The sequence below is a fragment of the Nerophis lumbriciformis genome, linkage group LG10 (genome assembly GCF_033978685.3).
Source record: "Nerophis lumbriciformis linkage group LG10, RoL_Nlum_v2.1, whole genome shotgun sequence".
In the NCBI taxonomy this organism is placed as follows: Eukaryota; Metazoa; Chordata; class Actinopteri; order Syngnathiformes; family Syngnathidae; genus Nerophis; species Nerophis lumbriciformis.
The window spans coordinates 35,735,544-35,757,301 of record NC_084557.2 but is presented as its reverse complement, the minus strand read 5'-3'; the positions used below and the strand labels follow the sequence as shown (position 1 = coordinate 35,757,301).

The following is a 21,758-nucleotide window of genomic DNA, read 5'->3' as shown; positions in this document are numbered from 1 at the left end:
TCAACAGATTTCATGTGCAAACAGTTCTTGCGTGCACAGACTAACAAGTGCATACAAAATAATATCAGCCAATGTATTACATGTAGTATTGATGGAACAAACAACAAAATGAGGGCCGAACTGAAAACACACTTTGTCCCGTTCCATAAGCGACAACACTAATGACATTTCACCTCCACGCACAGAATGCATTTAACAGCATGTTTATTAATGTGCCTGCATGGAACTACTTCATAAGGCAATCATAATGTTAAAAAGAGCTTACAGTATGGGGCAGTGCAATTCTTTAAAGGGGTCATATTATGATTTTTTTTTTACATTTAAAACACTTCCTTGTGGTCTACATCAGTGGCTCTCAAACTTTGTTTCACCAAGTACCACCTCAAAAAACACTGGCTCTCTAAGTACCACCATAATGACATACAATAAAATACAGTAGCGCAAAAGGCCTAAGTTTTCATTAAAATAAGGCAGAGCTTTTATTTAGCAAGTATTTGTGTATTTAATATTTTGGCCACTGTCACATGACACACCGTTTGAACAGTAACACTGTGTTTGAATATATGGAAATAAAACACCGTACTTTAAATCAAGTGATTCTTTAATGTACCACTTGATGGAGCCCCCATACCACCCGTGGTACACGTACCCAAGTTTGACAATCACTGGTCCAGATAACATGTAATGGTGGTTCTTTGGTCTTACAGACAATCTTCAAGCCGTTTTCTATATGTCTCTTTAGAATGTGCCGTTTTGTGGACGGTCTTATTTACATGCCAAAGCTCTCTTCCAGGCCAAGCCCCCTTCGACGCGTCTCCACCCCGTCATCCATGTTGTAGTTTTAAGCGCTTATAGCCGTAGAAAAATGGATGGATGGATATGGAGTGCACTGACAGGTATAAGTTAGAACTATACGCTGCTTTTTATTAGAAATGGCAACAGTGGAGGAGCACGCATGTGCATGTACGAGACAGTCTGCCCCACAACAAAAGAATAGAGAAAAATAAGGAACTTAGTGATTACAGCGTTGGACTACAACTGAATAAAAATGGCGGACTCGTGCAAAGTTTTTCAGATAAATCTCTACTCGGGTTGTACGGTATACCGGTATAAGTATAGTACCGCGATACTAATGAATCATATTCAGTACTATACCGTCTCTGAAAAGTACCGGTCCCTGCAGGACAAGGAATAGCTAAACATGCTTCACTACACACCGTAGCTCACCGGCGTCAAAATGTAAACAAATGCCATTGGTGGCTCTACACCTAAAATCCACTGTAATGATACCAAGTACAGGAGCGTATCTAGTCGATACTACGATGATTACGTCAATATTTTTTGACATCACAACATCTTCTTTTGTTATTTTTAAATTTATATTATGTTTATAAACTCAGGACATTTGTCCCTGGACACATGAGGACTTTGAATATGACCAATGTATGATCCTGTAACTACTTGGTATCGGATTGATACCTAAATTTGTGGTATCATCCAAAACTACTGTAAAGTATCAAACAACAGAAGAATAAGTGATTATTACATTTTAAGAGAAGTGTAGATAGAACATGTTAAAAGAGAAAGTAATCAGATATTAACAGTAAATGAACAAGTAGATTAACAATTCATTTTCTACCACTTGTCCTTAATAATGTTGACAAAATAATAGAATGGAAAATGGCACAATATGTTACTGCATACGTCAGCAGACTAATTATGAGCCTTTGTTTGCTTACTTACTCATAAAATTGTCTCGTATGTTCACTATTTTTTTTAAGGACAAACTTGCAATAAGAAACATGTGTTGAATGTACCGTAAGATTTTTTTGTTAAAATAAAGCCAATAATGCAATTTTTTGTGGTCCCCTTTATTTAAAAAAGTACCAAAAAGTATCAAAATAATTTTGGTACCAGTACCAAAATTGTGGTATCGGGACAACACTAATCTCTACTCTACCATGTATCGCGCTATCCGCTACTGTAAATAAGGCAAAATACGTCACTATAGTCTCAAATTCCAAACGGCTTGTTTGGAGCAAGTTTGGAAGAAGGCATGATTGTTTAATGAACATCTCTGCATGGTTTGATTTCAAATTTGCGGGATTTATGAGGATCCCAAATAGACAAAAACAGTACCAACAGCTAAGAAAAGTTGGTTTTGTATTATAGGACACCTTTAACACTGCAAACATCAATCACATTAATAACAGGGCAAGCCCCCTTCGACTGCGTCTCCACCCCGTCATCCATGTTGTGGTTTTAAGCGCTTATAGCCGTAGAGAATGGATGGATGGATGTGGAGTGTACTGACGGGTAAAAGTTAGAACTATACGCCGCTTGTTATTAGAAATGGCAACAGTGGAGGAGCACCCATGTGCATGTAGGAGCCAGTCTGCCCCACAACAAAAGAATAGAGAAAAATAAGGAACTACAACTGAAAAAAATTGGCGGACTCACGCAAAGCTTTTCAGATAAATCTCTACCATATATGGGTTATACTTGTATAGCGCTTTTTTAACTTCAAAGTACTCAAAGCACTTTGACACTATTTCCACATTCACCCATTCACACACACATTCACACACTGATGGCGGGAGCTGCCATGCAAGGCCCTAACCACAACCCATCAGGAGCAAGGGTGATATATGGAGCTATCCGCTGTTGTAATTAAGGCAAAATACGACATTATAGTCTCACATTCCAAAAGGCTTATTTGGAAGAAGGCACGATTGTTTTATGAACATCTCTGCCATGCCGCCACGGCTTGATTTCAAATTTGTGGGATTTTTGAGGATCCCGAATAGACAAAAACAGTACCAACAGCTAAGAAATGTTGGTGTTGCACTATAGGACACCTTTAACACTGCAAACGTCAATCACATTAATAAACATGTTGTCACATACAGTAAATACATCAATCAAAACTGCATATTATCATCTTAAACTGCTCAGTGGCCTTGTGGTTAGAGTGTCCGCCCTGAGATCGGTAGGTCGTGAGTTCAAACCCCGGCCGAGTCATACCAAAGACTATAAAAATGGGAGCCATTACCTCCCTGCTTGGCACTCAGCATCAAGGGTTGAAATTGGGGTTTAAATCACCAAAAATTATTCCCGGGCACGGCCACCGTTGCTGCTCACTGCTCCCCTCACCTCCCAGGGGGTGAGCAAGGGGATGGGTCAAATGCAGAGGTTAAATTCTCCACACCTAGTGTGTGTGTGACAATCATTTGTACTTTAACTTTAACTTTAACCATGTTGTTACATAAATACATCCATTAAAACTGCATATTATCATTTTAATTACAGATGTACTGATCGTGCAGGTGTACCTAATCTGGTCGGTCACTCGTATGTTGGGATGCTCATTAAAATTGTGCGTGGCAAAAAGGAACATACAGTATTTGTGGTGCAAATTTGCTTCATAAAAATGCATTTGCATTGTGTTACAAGCAGGGCTGTACACAAACAACAAAAACAAGTACTACTATGTACTACACTAGTAGACTGCATGGTACTACTGACAGGTATAAGCTAGACCTATACGCTGCTTGTTTTTGGAAATGGCAACAGTGGAGGAGCACGCATGTGCATGTACGAGCCAGTCTGCCCCACAACAAAAGAATACAGAAAAATAAGGAACTTAGTAATTACTGCTTTGGACATACATGCATCCATCAAAATTGCATCTTATCATCTTAATTACAGAGGTATTGATCGTGGAGGTGTACCTAATGTTGTGGTCGGTCACTGGTAGGTTAGGATGCACATTAAAATTGTGCGCGGCAAAAAGGAACATACAGTATTTGTGGTGCAAATTTGCTTTATAAAAATGAATTTGCATTGTGTTACAAGCAGGGCTGTGCAGCTATAACACAACACAAACAAGTACTACTATGTACTACACTAGTAGACTGCATGGTACTACTGACAGGTATAAGTTAGACCTATACGCTGCTTGTTTTTAGAAATGGCAACAGTGGAGGAGCACGCATGTGCATGTACGAGCCAGTCTGCCCCACAACAAAAGAATACAGAAAAATAAGGAACTTAGTAATTACTGCTTTGGACATACATGCATCCATCAAAACTGCATCTTATCATCTTAATTACAGATGTATTGATCGTGGAGGTGTACCTAATGTTGTGGTCGGTCACTGGTAGGTTAGGATGCACATTAAAATTGTGCGCGGCAAAAAGGAACATACAGTATTTGTGGTGCAAATTTGCTTTATAAAAATGAATTTGCATTGTGTTACAAGCAGGGCTGTGCAGCTATAACACAACACAAACAAGTACTACTACGTACTACACTAGTAGTATGCACTGGTAGTAATGCAGCATAGGTAATAAATGATGTGTGGATGCAGATGTTACTATGACACCTGTCATCAGCCCCACGGGTGGACTGTCATCGCTAACATGGCCTCCCGTGGCTCCATGCTAATGATTCAAGTTACAACTCCTACCAAGAAGGCAACGCTAATGTAGTATTTCCATGCGAATATCCACCAGGCAGTGACGCTTCTCTCGCATTTGTGTGTGTACACGAAATGTATTCGCAGCCGCTTTGTGCTGCTCGTCCACGGCTAAGTAGATGCGCTAATGACGGAGCTAGCAAAAAAAAAAAAAAAAAAAAAAAAAAAAAAAACACGGGGGGGAAAGAAGACTGCAGCTTCGCGGGCTTCGTTTCCATTCTTACCAAATTGAATTTTTGATTTTTAACTGCAAGGCGTTGGCTTCAGGCCCCTGGAGTCCCGGCACCAGCGCTGGAAGAGAGCCGAGTCCCGAGGCAGGCTTGTGGTCAGCTTGTTGTTGATCATCAGCCATCATTGGAGGGGTTGTGGTGGGGGAGCTTTAACAAGCAGGCCGCATCCCCGGCACAGCGCAGCGCCGCGACCGCTGCTGGGGCGGCTCGGGCAGCTAGGACGGCCCGCCGCGGAACATGGCGACTACAAACACGGGGGCTGTGAGTCGGGGATGAGGAAGGCAAAAGAAGAAGAAAAGAAGAAGGGCGGCCATGCACCAGGCATTTCGCAGAGCTCCCTCCGCCACCTATTGCACGCCTGCAGCAGCCAGCGGCAGCCGAGGACGAGCTCTCGCGTCACGTTACACACAGAAGGCGAGAGAAGCACCGGAAACAACTTTCAAAATAAAACGATTTTAAAAGGCAACGTGTATGTAGCTAGCATGCGAGCTAATTGTTTGCTAACCATCTAAAATGGTGTCTCCTCTAGTCCAGTGTTTTTCAACCTTTTTTGAGCCAAGGCACATTTTTTCATTAAATAAATTCAGAGGCACATCGCCAGCAGAAAATATAAAACAATTAAACTCAGCAGCTGATATTAAAGTACCAATGATTGTCACACACACACATGAGGTGTGGTGAAATTATCCTCTGCATTTGACCCATCACCCTCACCCCCTGGGAGGTGAGGGGAGCAGCAGCGGTGGCCGCGCCCGGGAATCATTTTTGGTGATTTAACCCCCAATTCCAACACTTGATGCTGAGTGCCAAGCAGGGAGGTAATGGGTCCCATTTTTGTAGTCTTTGGTATGACTCAGGGCGGACACTCTTACCACTAGGCCACAGAGCATTGACAATAATTGTCGTTCTCACAAGTAGAGATGTCCGATAATGGCTTTTTTGCCAACATCTGACATTCCGATATTGTCCAACTCTTAATTACCGATTCCGATATCAACCGATACCGATATATACAGTCATGGAATTAACACATTATTATGCCTAATTTTGTTGTGATGCCCCGCTGGATGCAATAAACAATGTAACAAGGTTTTCCAAAATAAATCAACTCAAGTTATGGAACTGCCATATTTATTATTGAAGTCACAAAGTGCATTTTTTTTTTAACATGCCTCAAAACAGCAGCTTGGAATTTGGGACATGCTCTCCCTGAGAGAGCATGAGGAGGTTGAGGTGGGCGTGGTTGGGGGGGAGGGGGTAGGAGGTAGCGGGGGGTGTATATTGTAGCGTCCCGGAAGAGTTAGTGCTGCAAGGGGTTCTGGGTATTTGTTATGTTGTGTTTATGTTGTGTTACGGTGCGGCTGTTCTACCGAAATGTGTTTGCCATTCTTGTTTGGTGTGGGTTCACAGTGTGGCGCATATTTGTAACAGTGTTAAAGTTGTTTATACGGCCACCCTCAGTGTGACCTGTATGGCTGTTGACCAAGTATGGCTTGCATTCACTTGTGTGTGTGAAAAGCCGTAGATATGATGTGACTGGGCCGGCACGCAAAGGCAGTGTCTTTAAGGCTTATTGGCGCTCTGTACTTCTCCCTATGGCCGTGTAGACAACTGCGTTTTAAAAAGTCAGAAATGTAACTTTTTGAAACCGACACCGAAAATGTTCGATATTACATTTTAAAGCATTTATCGGCCGATAATATCGGCAGTCCGATATTATCGGACATCCCTACTCACAAGTGTTGGATATGAATTCAAACCATAACCAAGCATGCATCACTATAGCTCTTGTCTCCAAGTACTGTCACGACCTGTCACATCACGCTGTGACTTATTTGTAGTTTTTGGTGTCTTCCTCTGTGCAGTGTTTTAGTTCTTGTCTTGGGCTCCTATTTTGGTGACTTTCCCTGTTTTGTTTTTGTTTTCCTGTAGCAGTTTCATGTCTTCCTTAAGCGCTATTCCCCGCACCCGCTTTGTTTTAGCAATCAAGACTATTTAAGTTGTCGCTGTCCTTCTTTGTGGGGACATTGTTGATTGTCATGTCATGTTCGGATGTACTTAGTGGACGCCGTCTGCTCCACACACTGTAAGTCTTTGCTGTCGTCCAGCATTTTGTTTTTGTTTACTTTGCAGCCAGTTCAGTTTTAGTTTCCTTTTGCATAGCCTTCCCTAAGCTTCAATGCCTTGTCTTAGCGACACTCACCTTTTGTTGATTTTTGGTTTAAGCATTAGATACCTTTTTACCTGCACACTGCCTCCCGCTGTCGTCAAGTATTACATGGTGACTCTGCCGAGCTCGAGACAGCACCGACACTCAACAACGGCACATTTGCGGATTATAATTACCGGTACTAGTTTCCAAAGAATATTTTTAACCCAAATAGGTGAAATTACATCATCAGATACACCAGACTGTATCTCACGGCACAGTGGTTGAAAAACACTGCACTGGTCAACGTCCATCATGTTCATGTATAGCCTCAGCTATTTAGTGTAAAATCATTTGTTTTTAAAAATTACTTTTTTTAGTTTTTTCCAAATATGGAGAGAGACAAAGTTGTCCATGCAAGCAAAAAAAAAAAAATGCAAACAAAAATAAAGACGTGCAAACAAAAAACTGGATTCAAAATGATAAAACTATATATTTTTAAACAAAAATGTTTTTGATTAGAAATGCTTTTTGGGGTCCAAATCTAATGTTTTTGCAAATCATTTGTTAGTTGAAAATCATTTTTTGGGGTTACAGATATTTTCATTGTTTTCATATCGTGCACCTTTACAGTCCCTTTACCCAACATCCATCCATCTATCCATTTTCTACCGCTAGTCCCTTTTGGGGTCGCGGGGGGTGCTGGAGCCTATCTCAGTTGCACATGGGCGGAAGGCGGGGTACACCCTGGACAAGTCGCCACCCCATCGCAGCCTTTACCCAACCTTTACCATCAAGGGTTGGAATTGAGGGTTAAATCTCCAAAATGATTCCCGAGTGCGGCCACCGCTGCTGCTCACTGCTCCCCTCATCTCCCAGGGGGTGGAACAAGGGGATGTGTCAAATGCAGAGGTTAATTTCACCACACCTAGTGTGAGTGTGACTATCAGTGGTAACTTTAACATAGTAGACATAATAATACATGATAATAGAACATTATAAATATTGTATACTGTACTGTATTACCTATAAGACATTCTGTACAGTAATATAGATTCACATACACACTTCCACGCACACACACACACACACACAGTTTGAAAAATATTGCATCTAGTTTAGTAAGGGTAATCTGCTGAGCAATACTGTATTGTACTTTAGATATGTTATTTTAAGTCCATTTAGCCGTTTTGATGCTGGAAAATGCTTCATTTAGGCCAAGTCTATTTTTTGCCTAAGTATGCATATATTTGAATAAGAATAGGCTGTAGTCAAACGCAATACAGCGAGGAACCATCGTATCAAAACCATTATAGCCACGTTTCCGACTACCCCAGGGCATCGTGTATGAATAATGGGTGTTATTGTAAGGCACTTTGGGTGTCTAGAAATACATTATATAATAATGTACCCAGTTGTAATAATTATTATATGTTTTGAAAAAACACGATAGAGTGAAGCAGGAAAATTTGAAGCGCGTAGTGGCAAGGGACGAAGGATGTGGCCTAATCAGTAATAATCATTGGATATACAGCAACACACTTAAGTTGTCAAACACAAGTCAAGGTAGCAACATTTAGTTTTAGGTGTTGATGTATTCGAAACATACTAACATACAAACTGGCAAACGTTCTACATGAGCTCTTGTTTTGAAACTCTTGACCGGAAATGGCCTATTTCGTTTTCTTCCACCTGACATTGTTTGTTGAGTGCAATTCCGCTGTCAGGTGATGGAGGCGCTGTTGTAAGGAAAGCTTTTGATCAGATAGTAACACAAACTGGTAAACAGGCAGGATGAAATCTGTTCTGTTTATGTTTATGTCGAACATGTAACTCACTCAACATACTTTTATTCTGGAAAAAATAAATGTGCACATTTACCTGGTAAAGCTGAATATAACTGGAGAATACACACACACGCAAATGCACTTGTACACACACAATTGTCTTTGCACATTTGCACAATTCTATTTTGATTTAGTGCAATCACAAGTCTAGTCACTGTTGAAAGGGCCTCATAAAAATATTACCCACAATGATGTCACCAGGTCAGCCCTAAATGCATTCTTTCATCATGACTTATTTTATAGTGCCATCTGTTGATGGAAGAGAGTAATGTTACTTCACTGCTCCCTGCATGGAACATAATGCATGACAGCACTCTGTTGCAAGTTCAGAATGAACAATATATAACACATGCATGAACGTTCTACCTCTTGCTGTCTTTTGCACATTCACCCGAGTGTGTTTTAGTTTGTGTGCAGGATCTCAGGGCCTAAAGAGGCTGAGGTCAGACATTTGTTTTGATGATCGCTCATGGATGAATGAACTGCATGATGGCAAAACGAGGCAACATGATGGCACTGCAGCGGGTTACATAGGAAGGTTTTTGGGTTCATGTCGGCTTGACTCTCACGCTCCTACAGCAGCATGCATCTACAATGATGCAGTATTGTGTTTAACAATTAGCTACACTAGCGCAGTCCAGCATAAACAAGTGCAATAAATACTGTAAGTACTCATTCAACAGCACATTTATTATTTTTGGTGTAATAGTTATGCTCACCTACACGAGAGGGCAAAATATTATGGTAAAGGTCCCTATAATACTAAACAAGTAAAGTAATGTTTCGGTATTGTCTTTGCAAAGGCCAAATGTGTGCTACAGATCTTCTATTGGATTCTGATTGAGCAAGTGTAGTTAAGTGAGTGATTTAAGTGATTATTGTATATTATAAGATTTTCTTTACAGTGTAAAGAATGTTTTTTTCTAAACACTGCATAAGCCAGGGATCCCCAAACTCGGGGATCGCATTAAAAAAAATCTGGCCAGGGGCCGGGCTGTATATGTATATATTTATATATATATATATATATATATATATATATATATATGTATATATATATATATATATATATATATATGTATATATATATATATATATATATATATATATATATATACACGTTAGGTCAGGAAAAAACACAGAGGCTATTTCATCCCTACTAGCCTGTTTCACAGGTTTCCTTGCTCTTCAGGGGATTTTATAATATGTATAATATATTAGGAAACAGCCTCTGTGTTTTTTCCTGACCTAACGTATATTCCACTCTACCACCGTATTGAGCACTGTATAACGGATAAACCGCAGAAACCTCGACTATATATATCTATATACATATATATATATACATACATACATACATACATACATGCATATATATACATACAAACCCCGTTTCCATATGAGTTGGGAAATTGTGTTGGATGTAAATATAAACGGAATACAATGATTTGCAAATATTGTTCAACAATTTGCTCACGCATTTGTTGACAAAGTGGTGACCCTCGCCCCATCCTTGTTTGTGAATGACTGAGCATTTCATGGAATCTACTTTTATACCCAATCATGGCACCCACCTGTTCCCAATTTGCCTGTTCACCTGTGGGATGTTCCAAATAAGTGTTTGATGAGCATTCCTCAACTTTATCAGTATTTATTGCCACCTTTCCCAACTTCTTTGTCACATGTTGCTGGCATCAAATTCTAAAGTTAATGATTATTTGCAAAATAAAAATGTTTATCAGTTTGAACATCAAATATGTTGTCTTTGTAGCATATTCAACTGAATATGGGTTGAAAATGATTTGCAAATCATTGTATTACATTTATATTTGCATCTAACACAATTTCCCAACTCATATGGAAACAGGGTTTGTATATATATATATATATATATATATATATATATATATATATATATATTCCGAGCGCGATGATGTCACGTTATCGATGGGAAAATGCATTTTTAGACAATATGATTTGCCTGAGCGGCTAGGAGACACCGGGAGTAACAAGCGGTAAAAAAATTATTAGAAAGGACAGATAAAAAAAATTTTTAAATTAAAAAAATACAAATAAAAAATAAATAATTATTTTTCTTATTTTAACTTGGGACTTCCCGCGGGCCGTAGTTTGGGGACCCCTGACATAATCCATCGATCTATTGTTACATATTATCTATTATTTCCTCTACCTATTACAAAATGTAACATTTATTAGGGGTGTCCCGATACAACTTAATCAATTCTGATACAATACCGATATTGAAGCCTTGAGTATTTGCCAATACTGATAATAATCCGATACGATATCAGCATCAATCATAGTACATAGTTTTAAACGGCAATTTTAAGGACATTTACACTACGCATGTCCAGCTTGTGTGCTAGTGTGTGCTTAGCTGTTGTGTAACTGCGAGCTCCTATAGCCTATAGCCTACCATGTTCACATTTTGTAAGTGATTTCACTGAAATACAATCAAATGCAACTTTGCTTGCTTATTTGAAGACATTTGGACGTTAACTGGGTGTGTTTTCAAGACTGCTTGTATCGTAGTTTATTTTTCATGCAAGATGATATCATCCAAAATTTGATGATATTGGACCGATATCTGATATCAGCATCGGCTCGGGACACCCCTAACGTCTATTCACAAGTAAATAAACTACAAACTATCAATATTTGCTGAGGCATGGTGATGGGGGTAGCAATAAATAAACTGTGCTTCTTTATACTCCTTTTTAGACTATGTGATGTTCCTTAATGTCATTTGTTAAGTAAATTGGGTCGGCAACCCAAAATGTTGAAAGAGCCATATTGGACCAAAAATAATTTTTTAAAATTTGTCTGGAGCCGCAAAAAAATGTAAAGTGTTAAAATGAAGGCAACACATATATAAGTGTCTATATTAGCGATATTAGACTACTAACAACTATGTGTCGCAGGATGAATCAAATCTTTGTTGACAGAAATATTGAAATTTAATATTTATTCTACACATTTTTACAACATTGGAAAACATTACTAAAATGGAGGTTTTTCAGAGGGAGTGATAACTCCTGGTAATTACTGTCTTAGAATGGCCAAAGGTATTAAGTTAAAGTTAAAGTTAAAGTACCAATGAATGTCACACACACACTAGGTGTGGTGAAATTTGTCCTCTGCATTTGACCCATCCCCTTGTTCACCCCCTGGGAGGTGAGGCGAGCAGTGAGCAGCAGCGGTGGCCGCGCCTGGGAATCATTTTTGGTGATTTAACCCCCAATTCCAACCCTTGATGCTGAGTGTCAAGCAGGGAGGTAATGGGTCCCATTTTTATAGTCTTTGGTATGACTCGGCCGGGGTTTGAACTCACAACCTACCGATCTCAGGGCGGACATTCTAACCACTAGGCCACTGAGTAGGTATAGATCAGTGGTTCTTAACCTTGTTGGAGGTACCGAACCCCACCAGTTTCATATGCGCATTCACCGAACCCTTCTTTAGTGAAAAATAAAATGTTTTTTTTTTTTAAATTCGAGACAAAGTTGTATGTTTTTTTACTGGTACACAAAATTAACCGTGCATGAGCATCACCTTGTTCAAAGAACAAAACCAACACAGTGCCTGAACTCACAACAAACTGAGGCCGACTCAGCGAACCCATAGGGTTCGATCGAACCCAGGTTAAGAACCACTGGTGTAGACAGTATAGATGTGTGTGTTCAAGTTGAAGGAAACGGAAACTACAAATTAAATGAGCTCAAATATACCTAAAATACGAGGCATAATGATGCATTATGTACATACAGCTAGCATAAATAGCATATTAGCATCGATATAGCTTGCATTCATGCAGTGACCAAATATGTCTGATTAGCACGCCACACAAGTCAATAACATCAACAAAGCTCACCTTTGTGGATTCACGCACAGCATAAAACGTTTGGTGGACAAATAGAGACAAAGAATGAGTGGCATAAAACACGTCTTTCTGTGGCAGCATCAAGGAAAGTTGTACATGTAAACAAACTACGGTGTGTTCAAGGACTTCTGAAATCGCGTCAAATACTCTCATCAGTGAAGCATGTTTCATGTAAACAGTGGGATTTCTAACAATTAGGGAGGTTTTTGTCACGTCTGACCTCCTACAGAAACCATATTAAAAAATAAATATATATTTTTTTCCTCATCTTTTCCTCATACATTCATTTTTGAAAAAGCTCCAGGGAGCCACTAGGGCGGCACTAAAGAGCCGCTTGTGGCCTGAGAGCCGCGCGTTGCCGACCCCCGACTTAAACCATTACCATACTGTATAATTCTATAAAATTGTTATCATTTGATTGATAATAATAACACATCAGTTAGTATAATTTCTCATCCATTGTATTTTTCAGCCTTCCCGGTAAGGTCTATTCAGGTGTACTGGAGAGGAGGCTACGCCGGATAGTCGAACCTCGGATTCAGGTGGAACAGTGTGGTTTTCGTCCTGGTCGTGGAACTGTGGACCAGCTCTATACTCTCGGCAGGGTCCTTGAGGGTGCATGGGAGTTTGCCCAACCAGTCTACATGTGCTTTGTGGACTTGGAGAAGGCATTCGACCGTGTCCCTCGGGAAGTCCTGTGGGGAGTGCTCAGAGAGTATGGGGTTTCGGACTGTCTGATTGTGGCTGTCCGCTCCCTGTATGATCAGTGCCAGAGCTTGGTCCGCATTGCCGGCAGTAAATCGGACACGTTTCCAGTGAGGGTTGGACTCCGCCAAGGCTGCCCATAGTCACCGATTCTGTTCATAACTTTTATGGACAGAATTTCTAGGCGCAGTCAAGGCGTTGAGGGGATCCGGTTTGGTGGCTGCAGGATTAGGTCTCTGCTTTTTGCAGATGATGTGGTCCCGATGGCTTCATCTAGCCAGGATCTTCAGCTCTCACTGGATCGGTTCGCAGCCGAGTGTGAAGCGACTGGGATGAGAATCAGCACCTCCAAGTCCGAGTCCATGGTTCTCGCCCGGAAAAGGGTGGAGTGCCATCTCCGGGTTGGGCAGGAGACCCTTCCCCAAGTGGAGGAGTTCAATTACCTAGGAGTCTTGTTCACGAGTGGGGGAAGAGTGGATCGTGAGATCGACAGGCGGATCGGTGCGGCGTCTTCAGTAATGTGGACGCTGTATCGATCCGTTGTGGTGAAGAAGGAGCTGAGCCGGAAGGCAAAGCTCTCAATTTACCGGTCTATCTACATTCCCATCCTCACCTATGGTCATGAGCTTTGGGTTATGACCGAAAGGACAAGATCACGGGTATAGGCGGCCAAAATGAGTTTCCTCCGCCGGGTGGCAGGGTTCTCCCTTAGAGATAGGGTGAGAAGCTCTGCCATCCGGGAGGAGCTCAAAGTAAAGCCGCTGCTCCTCCACATCGAGAGGAGCCAGATGAGGTGGTTCGGGCATCTGGTCAGGATGCCACCCAAACGCCTTCCTAGGGAGGTGTTTAGGGCACGTCCAACCGGTAGGAGGCCACGGGGAAGACCCAGGATGCATTGGGAAGACTATGTCTCCCGGCTGGCCTGGGAACGCCTCGGGATCCCCCGGGAAGAGCTGGACGAAGTGGCTGGGGAGAGGAAAGTCTGAACTTCCCTGCTTAGGCTGCTGCCCCCGCGACCCCGACCTCGGATAAGCGGAAGAAGATGGATGGATGGATTTTTTGGTCGTATTTTTATTGTTAACATAACCTCTCTTCGCCCATTTGGATTTAAATAAGCAAATATGGTTTCCCATATAAAAAAGCTACATTCCAGTAGGACTCCTACTAAAATATGTATTTTCTTATGAGGCTATTTGTGGGATTGTTGGCATCATAAAAGAAAACGTCTTCTCATACTTCCCCGACATTCCTGTGATCTCTGGCCGTCTGCACATTTCAAAAGCGACTATGAGAGTACGTAGAGCAGCACGTGCCCTTAGGTGCATCGTAAAGCAATCAGCAAGTGATTTAGTGACAGATTCTTGGTGAGCATGAACACAAAAAAAGAGTTCAAACCTCACACTTAAGTGGACATGTGGAAGAGGTGTGGTAGACATGCAGAACTTTGGCATATGGCGACCATAGGGCCAAATATTGGTGATAGTGTGTTGTAAGTGAGGCAACGCGTCCTTTGGGTTTTAACACTGGAGGTGTAAAACCATGACACTTCTTTTGAATCTCAAGAAAACGTGCTTCTCACCCCCTATTCTTCGTGCGGTCATTGTTTTCTCACTCTATTTTGATCGCAGGCTATTCTGGACTGATTTATTTCACTGTCAATCTCCTGTCACTTCCCATTTAGGTCGCAAGGTCGAATCTCAGCGGTTCTTGCCCTTGTTCTTTCTTCCAAATGTGAGGATTTACACGAAACCTCCTCCACCGTGGCCGCTATACGTTGGCGATGGTGACATGGCGACGCCCGATCACCGTATCTCCTGATTGCAGTTGGCCTGGAGTCGCAGTCTCCAACTTTTTTTTTTGGTATGAGAGTTACTTTGACAAAAAGATAGGGCAAAGTGAGCTATTTGCGTTTAATTTATCTGTACTTTAACAACATTTCAATTGCACTTCATGTACAAAGCAGATCTCGACTTAAACAGTGCGCTCATTTGTGGTAAGCATTTGCAGCCTGCAGAACTTTTTTTTTTATTGACCTGCAACACATTCTACAAATAAAATACGCACGTCCCGGATTTGAACATTAAACACAAAAATAAAAAAACGTGGGAATGGGTCAATGATGTGCAGTGATGTTTTCAAATGACCGTAAGTCTTGAACTATACAAAGTATTTCAATGCTTGGAATCTGCGCTTTTGCATGATATAGTTACTACGGTAATCTATTTAGTTACTATGGTAATCTAAGTCACAGCAGCTCAGACGAGGCACCAAGCAGTGTGGGTGGGGAGCGTTTCCACAGTGTGTTTCTAGAGCAGCCAGCCTGAAATGCGGGTGTCAGGGACAGACGTGGAAGGAGATTTTTACTAGAAAGTTCTAAAGCTTAGTGATGTATCAGATGTATCAGATTAGTGATATATCAGATGTATCAGATTATCAGATCAGGTTTTTTTCTTACTCTTCGCTTTCATATTTCGCTGCGTGTGTTGCATTTTTTTTGTTTTGTGATTGTAAAATATGTCGATCGAGAGGGTGTGTGACGTTCATATGTTGTCAATATTCAGTGTTTTATCGTTCATAGGTAATATTGTAAATCCCACATTCTTTATTTTCATGTACATTCTGGGTGTCTCATTCAGTAAAAAAACGTAAAATTCCATTCCGTTTTTTAAGGCGGCCTGTCATAACATTTTTAGCTTTCAATGAGACATTATTGTGAGGTTTTGTATTAGTGTTCCTAAAAATAGGACCCAAACACACATACTCTACTGCAGATTTTCACAGCTTACATATACAAACCCCGTTTCCATATGAGTTGGGAAATTGTGTTAGATGTAACTATGAACCGAATACAATGATTCAACCCATATTCAGTGGAATATGCTACAAAGACAACATATTTGATGTTCAAACTGATAAACTTTTTTTTTTTTGCAAATAATCATTAACTTTAGAATTTGATGCCAGCAACACGTGACAAAGAAGTTGGGAAAGGTGGCAATAAATACTGATAAAGTTGAGGAATGCTCATCAAACACTTATTTGGAACATCCCACAGGTGAACAGGCAAATTGGGAACAGGTGGGTGCCATGATTGGGTATAAAAGTAGATTCCATGAAATGCTCAGTCATTCACAAACAAGGATGGGGCGAGGGTCACCACTTTGTCAACAAATGCGTGAGCAAATTGTTGAACAGTTTAAGAAAAACCTTTCTCAACCAGCTATTGCAAGGAATTTAGGGATTTCACCATCTACGGTCCGTAATATCATCAAAGGGTTCAGAGAATCTGGAGAAATCACTGCACGTAAGCAGCTAAGCCCGTGACCTTCAATCCCTCAGGCTGTACTGCATCAACAAGCGACATCAGTGTGTAAAGGATATCACCACATGGGCTCAGGAAAACTTCAGAAACCCACTGTCAGTAACTACAATTGGTCGTTACATTTGTAAGTGCAAGTTAAAACTCTCCTATGCAAGGCGAAAACCGTTTATCAACAACACCCAGAAACGCCGTCGGCTTCGCTGGGCCTGAACTCATCTAAGATGGACTGAAACAAAGTGGAAAAGTGTTCTGTGGTCTGGCGAGTCCACATTTCAAATTGTTTTTGGAAACTGTGGACGTCGTGTCCTCCGGACCAAAGAGGAAAAGAACCATCCGGATTGTTATAGGCGCAAAGTTGAAAAGCCAGCATCTGTGATGGTATGGGGGTGTATTAGTACCCAAGACATGGGTAACTTACACATCTGTGAAGGCGCCATTAATGCTGAAAGGTACATACAGGTTTTGGAGCAACATATGTTGCCATCCAAGCAACGTTACCATGGATGCCCCTGCTTATTTCAGCAAGGAAATGCCAAGCCACGTGTTACATCAACGTGGCTTCATAGTAAAAGAGTGCGGGTACTAGACTGGCCTGCCTGTAGTCCAGACCTGTCTCCCATTAAAAATGTGTGGCGCATTATGAAGCCTAAAATACCACAACGAAGACCCCCGGACTGTTGAACAACTTAAGCTGTACATCAAGCAAGAATGGGAAAGAATTCCACCTGAGAAGCTTAAAAAATGTGTCTCCTCAGTTCCCAAATGTTTACTGAGTGTTGTTAAAAGGAAAGGTCGTGTAACACAGTGGTGAATATGCCCTTTCCCAACTACTTTGGCACGTGTTGCAGCCATGAAATTCTAAGTTAATTATTATTTGCAAAAAAAAAAAAAAAGTTTATGAGTTTCAACATCAAATATCTTGTCTTTGTAGTGCATTCAATTGAATATGGGTTGAAAAGGTTTTGCAAATCATTGTATTCTGTTTATATTTACATCTAACACAATTTCCCAACTCATATAGAAACAGGGTTTGTATATGTATGTTTATATATATATATATATGTTTATATATATATATATATATATATATATATATATATATATATCAGTGACGTGCAGTCACTAGAGCCTCACCTGCCATCATGGAAAGAAAAAAAATGTAAAAAGAAAAAAAAAAAATTAAATTGTTATATGTATCCAGTGATTATACTATAAAGTTATTTTCCATTTAACTTCACCAGTTTTAGATTATTTTAATTCAAAATCGCTGAATTTTCACATTTGCCGTTCAAATACTGAGAAGAGACGGTGCGGTGATCAGCAGCCAGTTGAGGCACGTCACTCAGTGCCGCAACATGGATTGCGCAATGACTCGGCTAACTGCTGGCCTGCTGTGCAGTGAGACCGTATTGCTATATGAATTATATTATACATTTCCATAGTTTAGTTAGCTGAGGTATATAATGTACAGTGTATTTTGTCAACAACTATATGTGTGTAAAGTATTTCTTGTGCTGAGCGATCATAAAACGGCTGCAAAAGACGCACTGGCTGAGGCTCGCCTCCTGCACCCCCGCCGTAGAATTGTTATATCAACTAAAGCCCACACTTAAACTTTCCACGTGCAAGATTGAATCTATTTAAAAAAATTATTTCATAAGAAGCCAAAAAGTGCAAAAACAATAATGTTGGTGTTGGAGGAGTTGTGAATGACTGCAGGGACACAACATTAGGTACACCTGACTGCAGGTGTACCTAATTCACAACTCCTCCAACACGAACATTATTGTTTTTGCACTTTTTGGCTTCTTATTAAATAACTTTTGTAACCTATTTTCATGGGCTTTCCTCTTTGTGATGTTAAGTTCCTGTTATGCGCTGTTATACAGTATATGCCTTGAGCTCTTATTTTGAAGGCGCTAAGAGCGGAAGTGATGTCACGTTGCGGAGGTTTTTGAAAGAAGGTAAATAAAGTGGTCCTCGTGTAAACTGGAGCCTCCGTGTTTGTTATTTTGTAGTTTCATACAGTATAGGCGACATTTATAAACCCTCGGTTACACTTTTTTAAATAGATTCAATCTTGCACGTGGAAAGTTTAAGTGAGGGCTTTAGTTGCGGCGCAGGGACTTAATTTCTAAGTAAAGGTAAGACCATAATAACGTTTTTTTTTATTAAATGTGCGTTTTTGTGTGCTACAGTTTGTATGTGTAAAGTTAAAGTTAAGTTAAAGTACCAATGATTGTCACACACACACTAGGTGTGGTGAAATTTGTCCTCTGCATTTGTCCCATACCCTTGTTAACCCCCTGGGAGGTGAGGGGAGCAGTGGGCAGCAGCGGCGCCGCACCTGGGAATCATTTTTGGTGATTTAACCCCCAATTCCAACCCTTGATGCTGAGTGCCAAGCAGGGAAGAATGCTGGTATGAGCTTTTAAACATAACCCGTTAACTGCTGCCAATCAAATGGTGAATAAGATACTCTTTAGGGTTCATATGTTTGTAAATCTGACTGTGATAAAGTCAGTGCCTCACCAGCCATCAACCTCACCGCACGTCACTGATATATATATATATATATATATATATATATATATATATATATATATATATATATATATATATATATATATATATATATATTTATGTGTGTGTGTGTGTATATATATGTATACATATGTGTGTGTGTATATATATATGTATACATATGTGTGTATATGTATAAATACTGTATATATGTGTATATATATATATATATATATATATATATATATATATATATATATATATATACATAGATAGATAGATATAACGGCCCCCAGACACATTTTTTTCCCTAAATTTGGCCCCCCGAGTCAAATTTATTGCCCAGGCCTGTTGTAAATGGTTGTTAATGATATCTGTGTCTGTCAAAATGAACATTTCTTGCATTATATGTAAGTTTTCAAGCTTGCCTAAGTCTTCAAAAAGGTTTTAGTTGGCAAAATAATAATATTAGTCAAGAATAATAATAAGAAATTAAATATCTCAATCAGGTTAAATCAGATGTTACACTAATTTGCTGTGTTGCCCACCTGTTCAGATAAATTCGCATACATTGATTAACCTACATCATTCTGGATTTGCTATCTTTAATGTACAAAACACATCAAAGTTTTTCTGTGCACTGCCGTCCCTGGAAAAGTTTGGACTCCCCTGCTGTAGAGGAATACTGTCTGAATTGAACAGTTATGAAAATACTAATAATTGAAGCCAATTTTATAATATAGTACAGCATTATTATCATTATTAGTGCATCTCCTTTAGGTTAAGTCTCCCCCTGTCTTTAACGACTTAGTGACTTCAATGGAGAGTCCTTAATGCACCACAGTTATGTGCAAAAAGATGCAAAACTTGTACATAAGAACTTGTACATAAGTTCCTCCTACGATGCCACAGATAGATGCATTATATTTTTACTTTCTTCTATCACCTTATCCTTGTTGCAAGATACTAGTTCTGTGTGTGAATGCGTAAAGGTGAGTTTTGATGACGTTCTAACGTGTGTGTTGAGTGGAGCGTTTGAAGTTTCGTTTGCCATATCCAGGTGGAACGAACCATTTTGACTTTTTGATTAGGGGTTTTATGTAGTCTTAGACATTCTTCATTTGATTCAAGCAAACGTATTATTGAACTTCCAGGGCTATGTTTATTTGACATTAACATTTATGACGTCATCTTTTTTATAACATACATATTTAAACGACAAAAATAAATGAAACAACAGCCCCACTTTGACGCCACTGACTGTAGGAGTTGAAGCAAATATTCCTTGAGCCATTGGTGGCATTGAACAATATTATGTGTTGCGTGTATCAAAATGATCCCACTGTCATTTTAAATTACATTACTTTCAGTAGATTCAGTTCAGTTCAGTTCAGTTTATTTCGAACATGCATACTGTCATGTGTGGGATCATGTTTTGTTTAAGTTATGTTCTGTTTGGTTTTTGGACTCTTTTTAGTTCCTGCTTTTTCACTCCCTTTTCTTGTTTCCATGGTTACCCATTAGTTTCACCTGTTGCACGTTTGGACTCACACACCTGTCACCAATCATGTCACTGTTATTTAAAGCCTGTCTTTTTCTGTTGGTCGGGCTGGCGACATTAACTCTGTTTACCTCTGTCATTTTCATGCCCTGCTAATTCCACCGTTTATGCTTCTTGCCATGCCACGTAAGTTTTTGTTCTGCTCATGTCACAGTAAGGGTTTATTTGTTTCACGTCCATAGTTTTTGCCCAAGTGCTAGTTTTGTTTTCTTAGCCCAGTTTGTACTTCCGCCTTTTGTTTCTTTAGTTAGTGTAAAAATAAAAGATGTATTTACCTTCAAGCCAAGTCCAGTCTAGTTGTTTTGCATCCTGGGAAAGCAATCCGCGCAGTAAATTGCGCCGCCATAGTCCACGTATTGACACATACGATACAATATTATGCGTCACATATTTCCAGTTGTTTCATTACAGCACGTCCGAAAAGAAGTAGGAAGAAGCGGAGCTTATTTAACCCTACCCCTTTTCATACCATAGCAATTGTATCTAATTTCCTTGTTCTCTGTAACAGAACACTGAATAAATAAATAATAAATGAATAATATACCATAGTAAGTAAACAAATATTAAATACATAAATAATATTTATCTCAAAAGAAAACAAACCAAAAAAAAGGGTTGAAGATGTTCATCATAATTCTTGTTCTGTGTACTTTCAGAACACTTGTAGTTTGAACAGTCTATTAAACTGAATCATATTGGTGCTTTGTTTGATTTTTTGCTTAATTCATTCCATAATTTAATTCCACATACTGATATGCTAAAGGTTTTAAGTGTTGTACGAGCATACCAATGTTTTAAATGAGATTTTCCTCTAAGGTTATATTTCTCTTCTTTTGTTGAGAAGAATTGTTGTGCATTCTTGGGTAGCAGGTTATAGTTTGCTTTGTACATCATTTTAGCTGTTTGCAAATGCACCAAATCGTTGTATTTCAATATTTTTGATTCAATAAAAAAAGGGTTTGTATGTTCTCTATATCCAACATTATGTATTATTCTAACTGATCTTTTTTGCAACACTGTTAGTGAATGATGTAAAAAATAA

General features: G+C 39.7%; 1 protein-coding gene across 3 annotated transcripts in view; it reads right to left on the bottom strand.

Moving 5' to 3' along the window:
- rfx7b (regulatory factor X7b) overlaps nt 1-21,758 on the bottom strand; it is an 88,483-nt gene that overhangs the window by 28,242 nt on the left and 38,483 nt on the right. For 2 of the 3 annotated variants that reach the window (XM_072913941.1, XM_072913940.1), the window contains exon 1: nt 4,703-5,122. The exons of the other annotated variant lie outside the window; for it this stretch is intronic. In XM_072913941.1, the coding sequence (XP_072770042.1) occupies nt 4,703-4,833 (131 nt within the window). In that variant the 5' untranslated portion in view covers nt 4,834-5,122. Of the gene's footprint in view, nt 1-4,702; nt 5,123-21,758 lie in introns of those variants that run through there. 3 annotated transcript variants of the gene reach the window in all.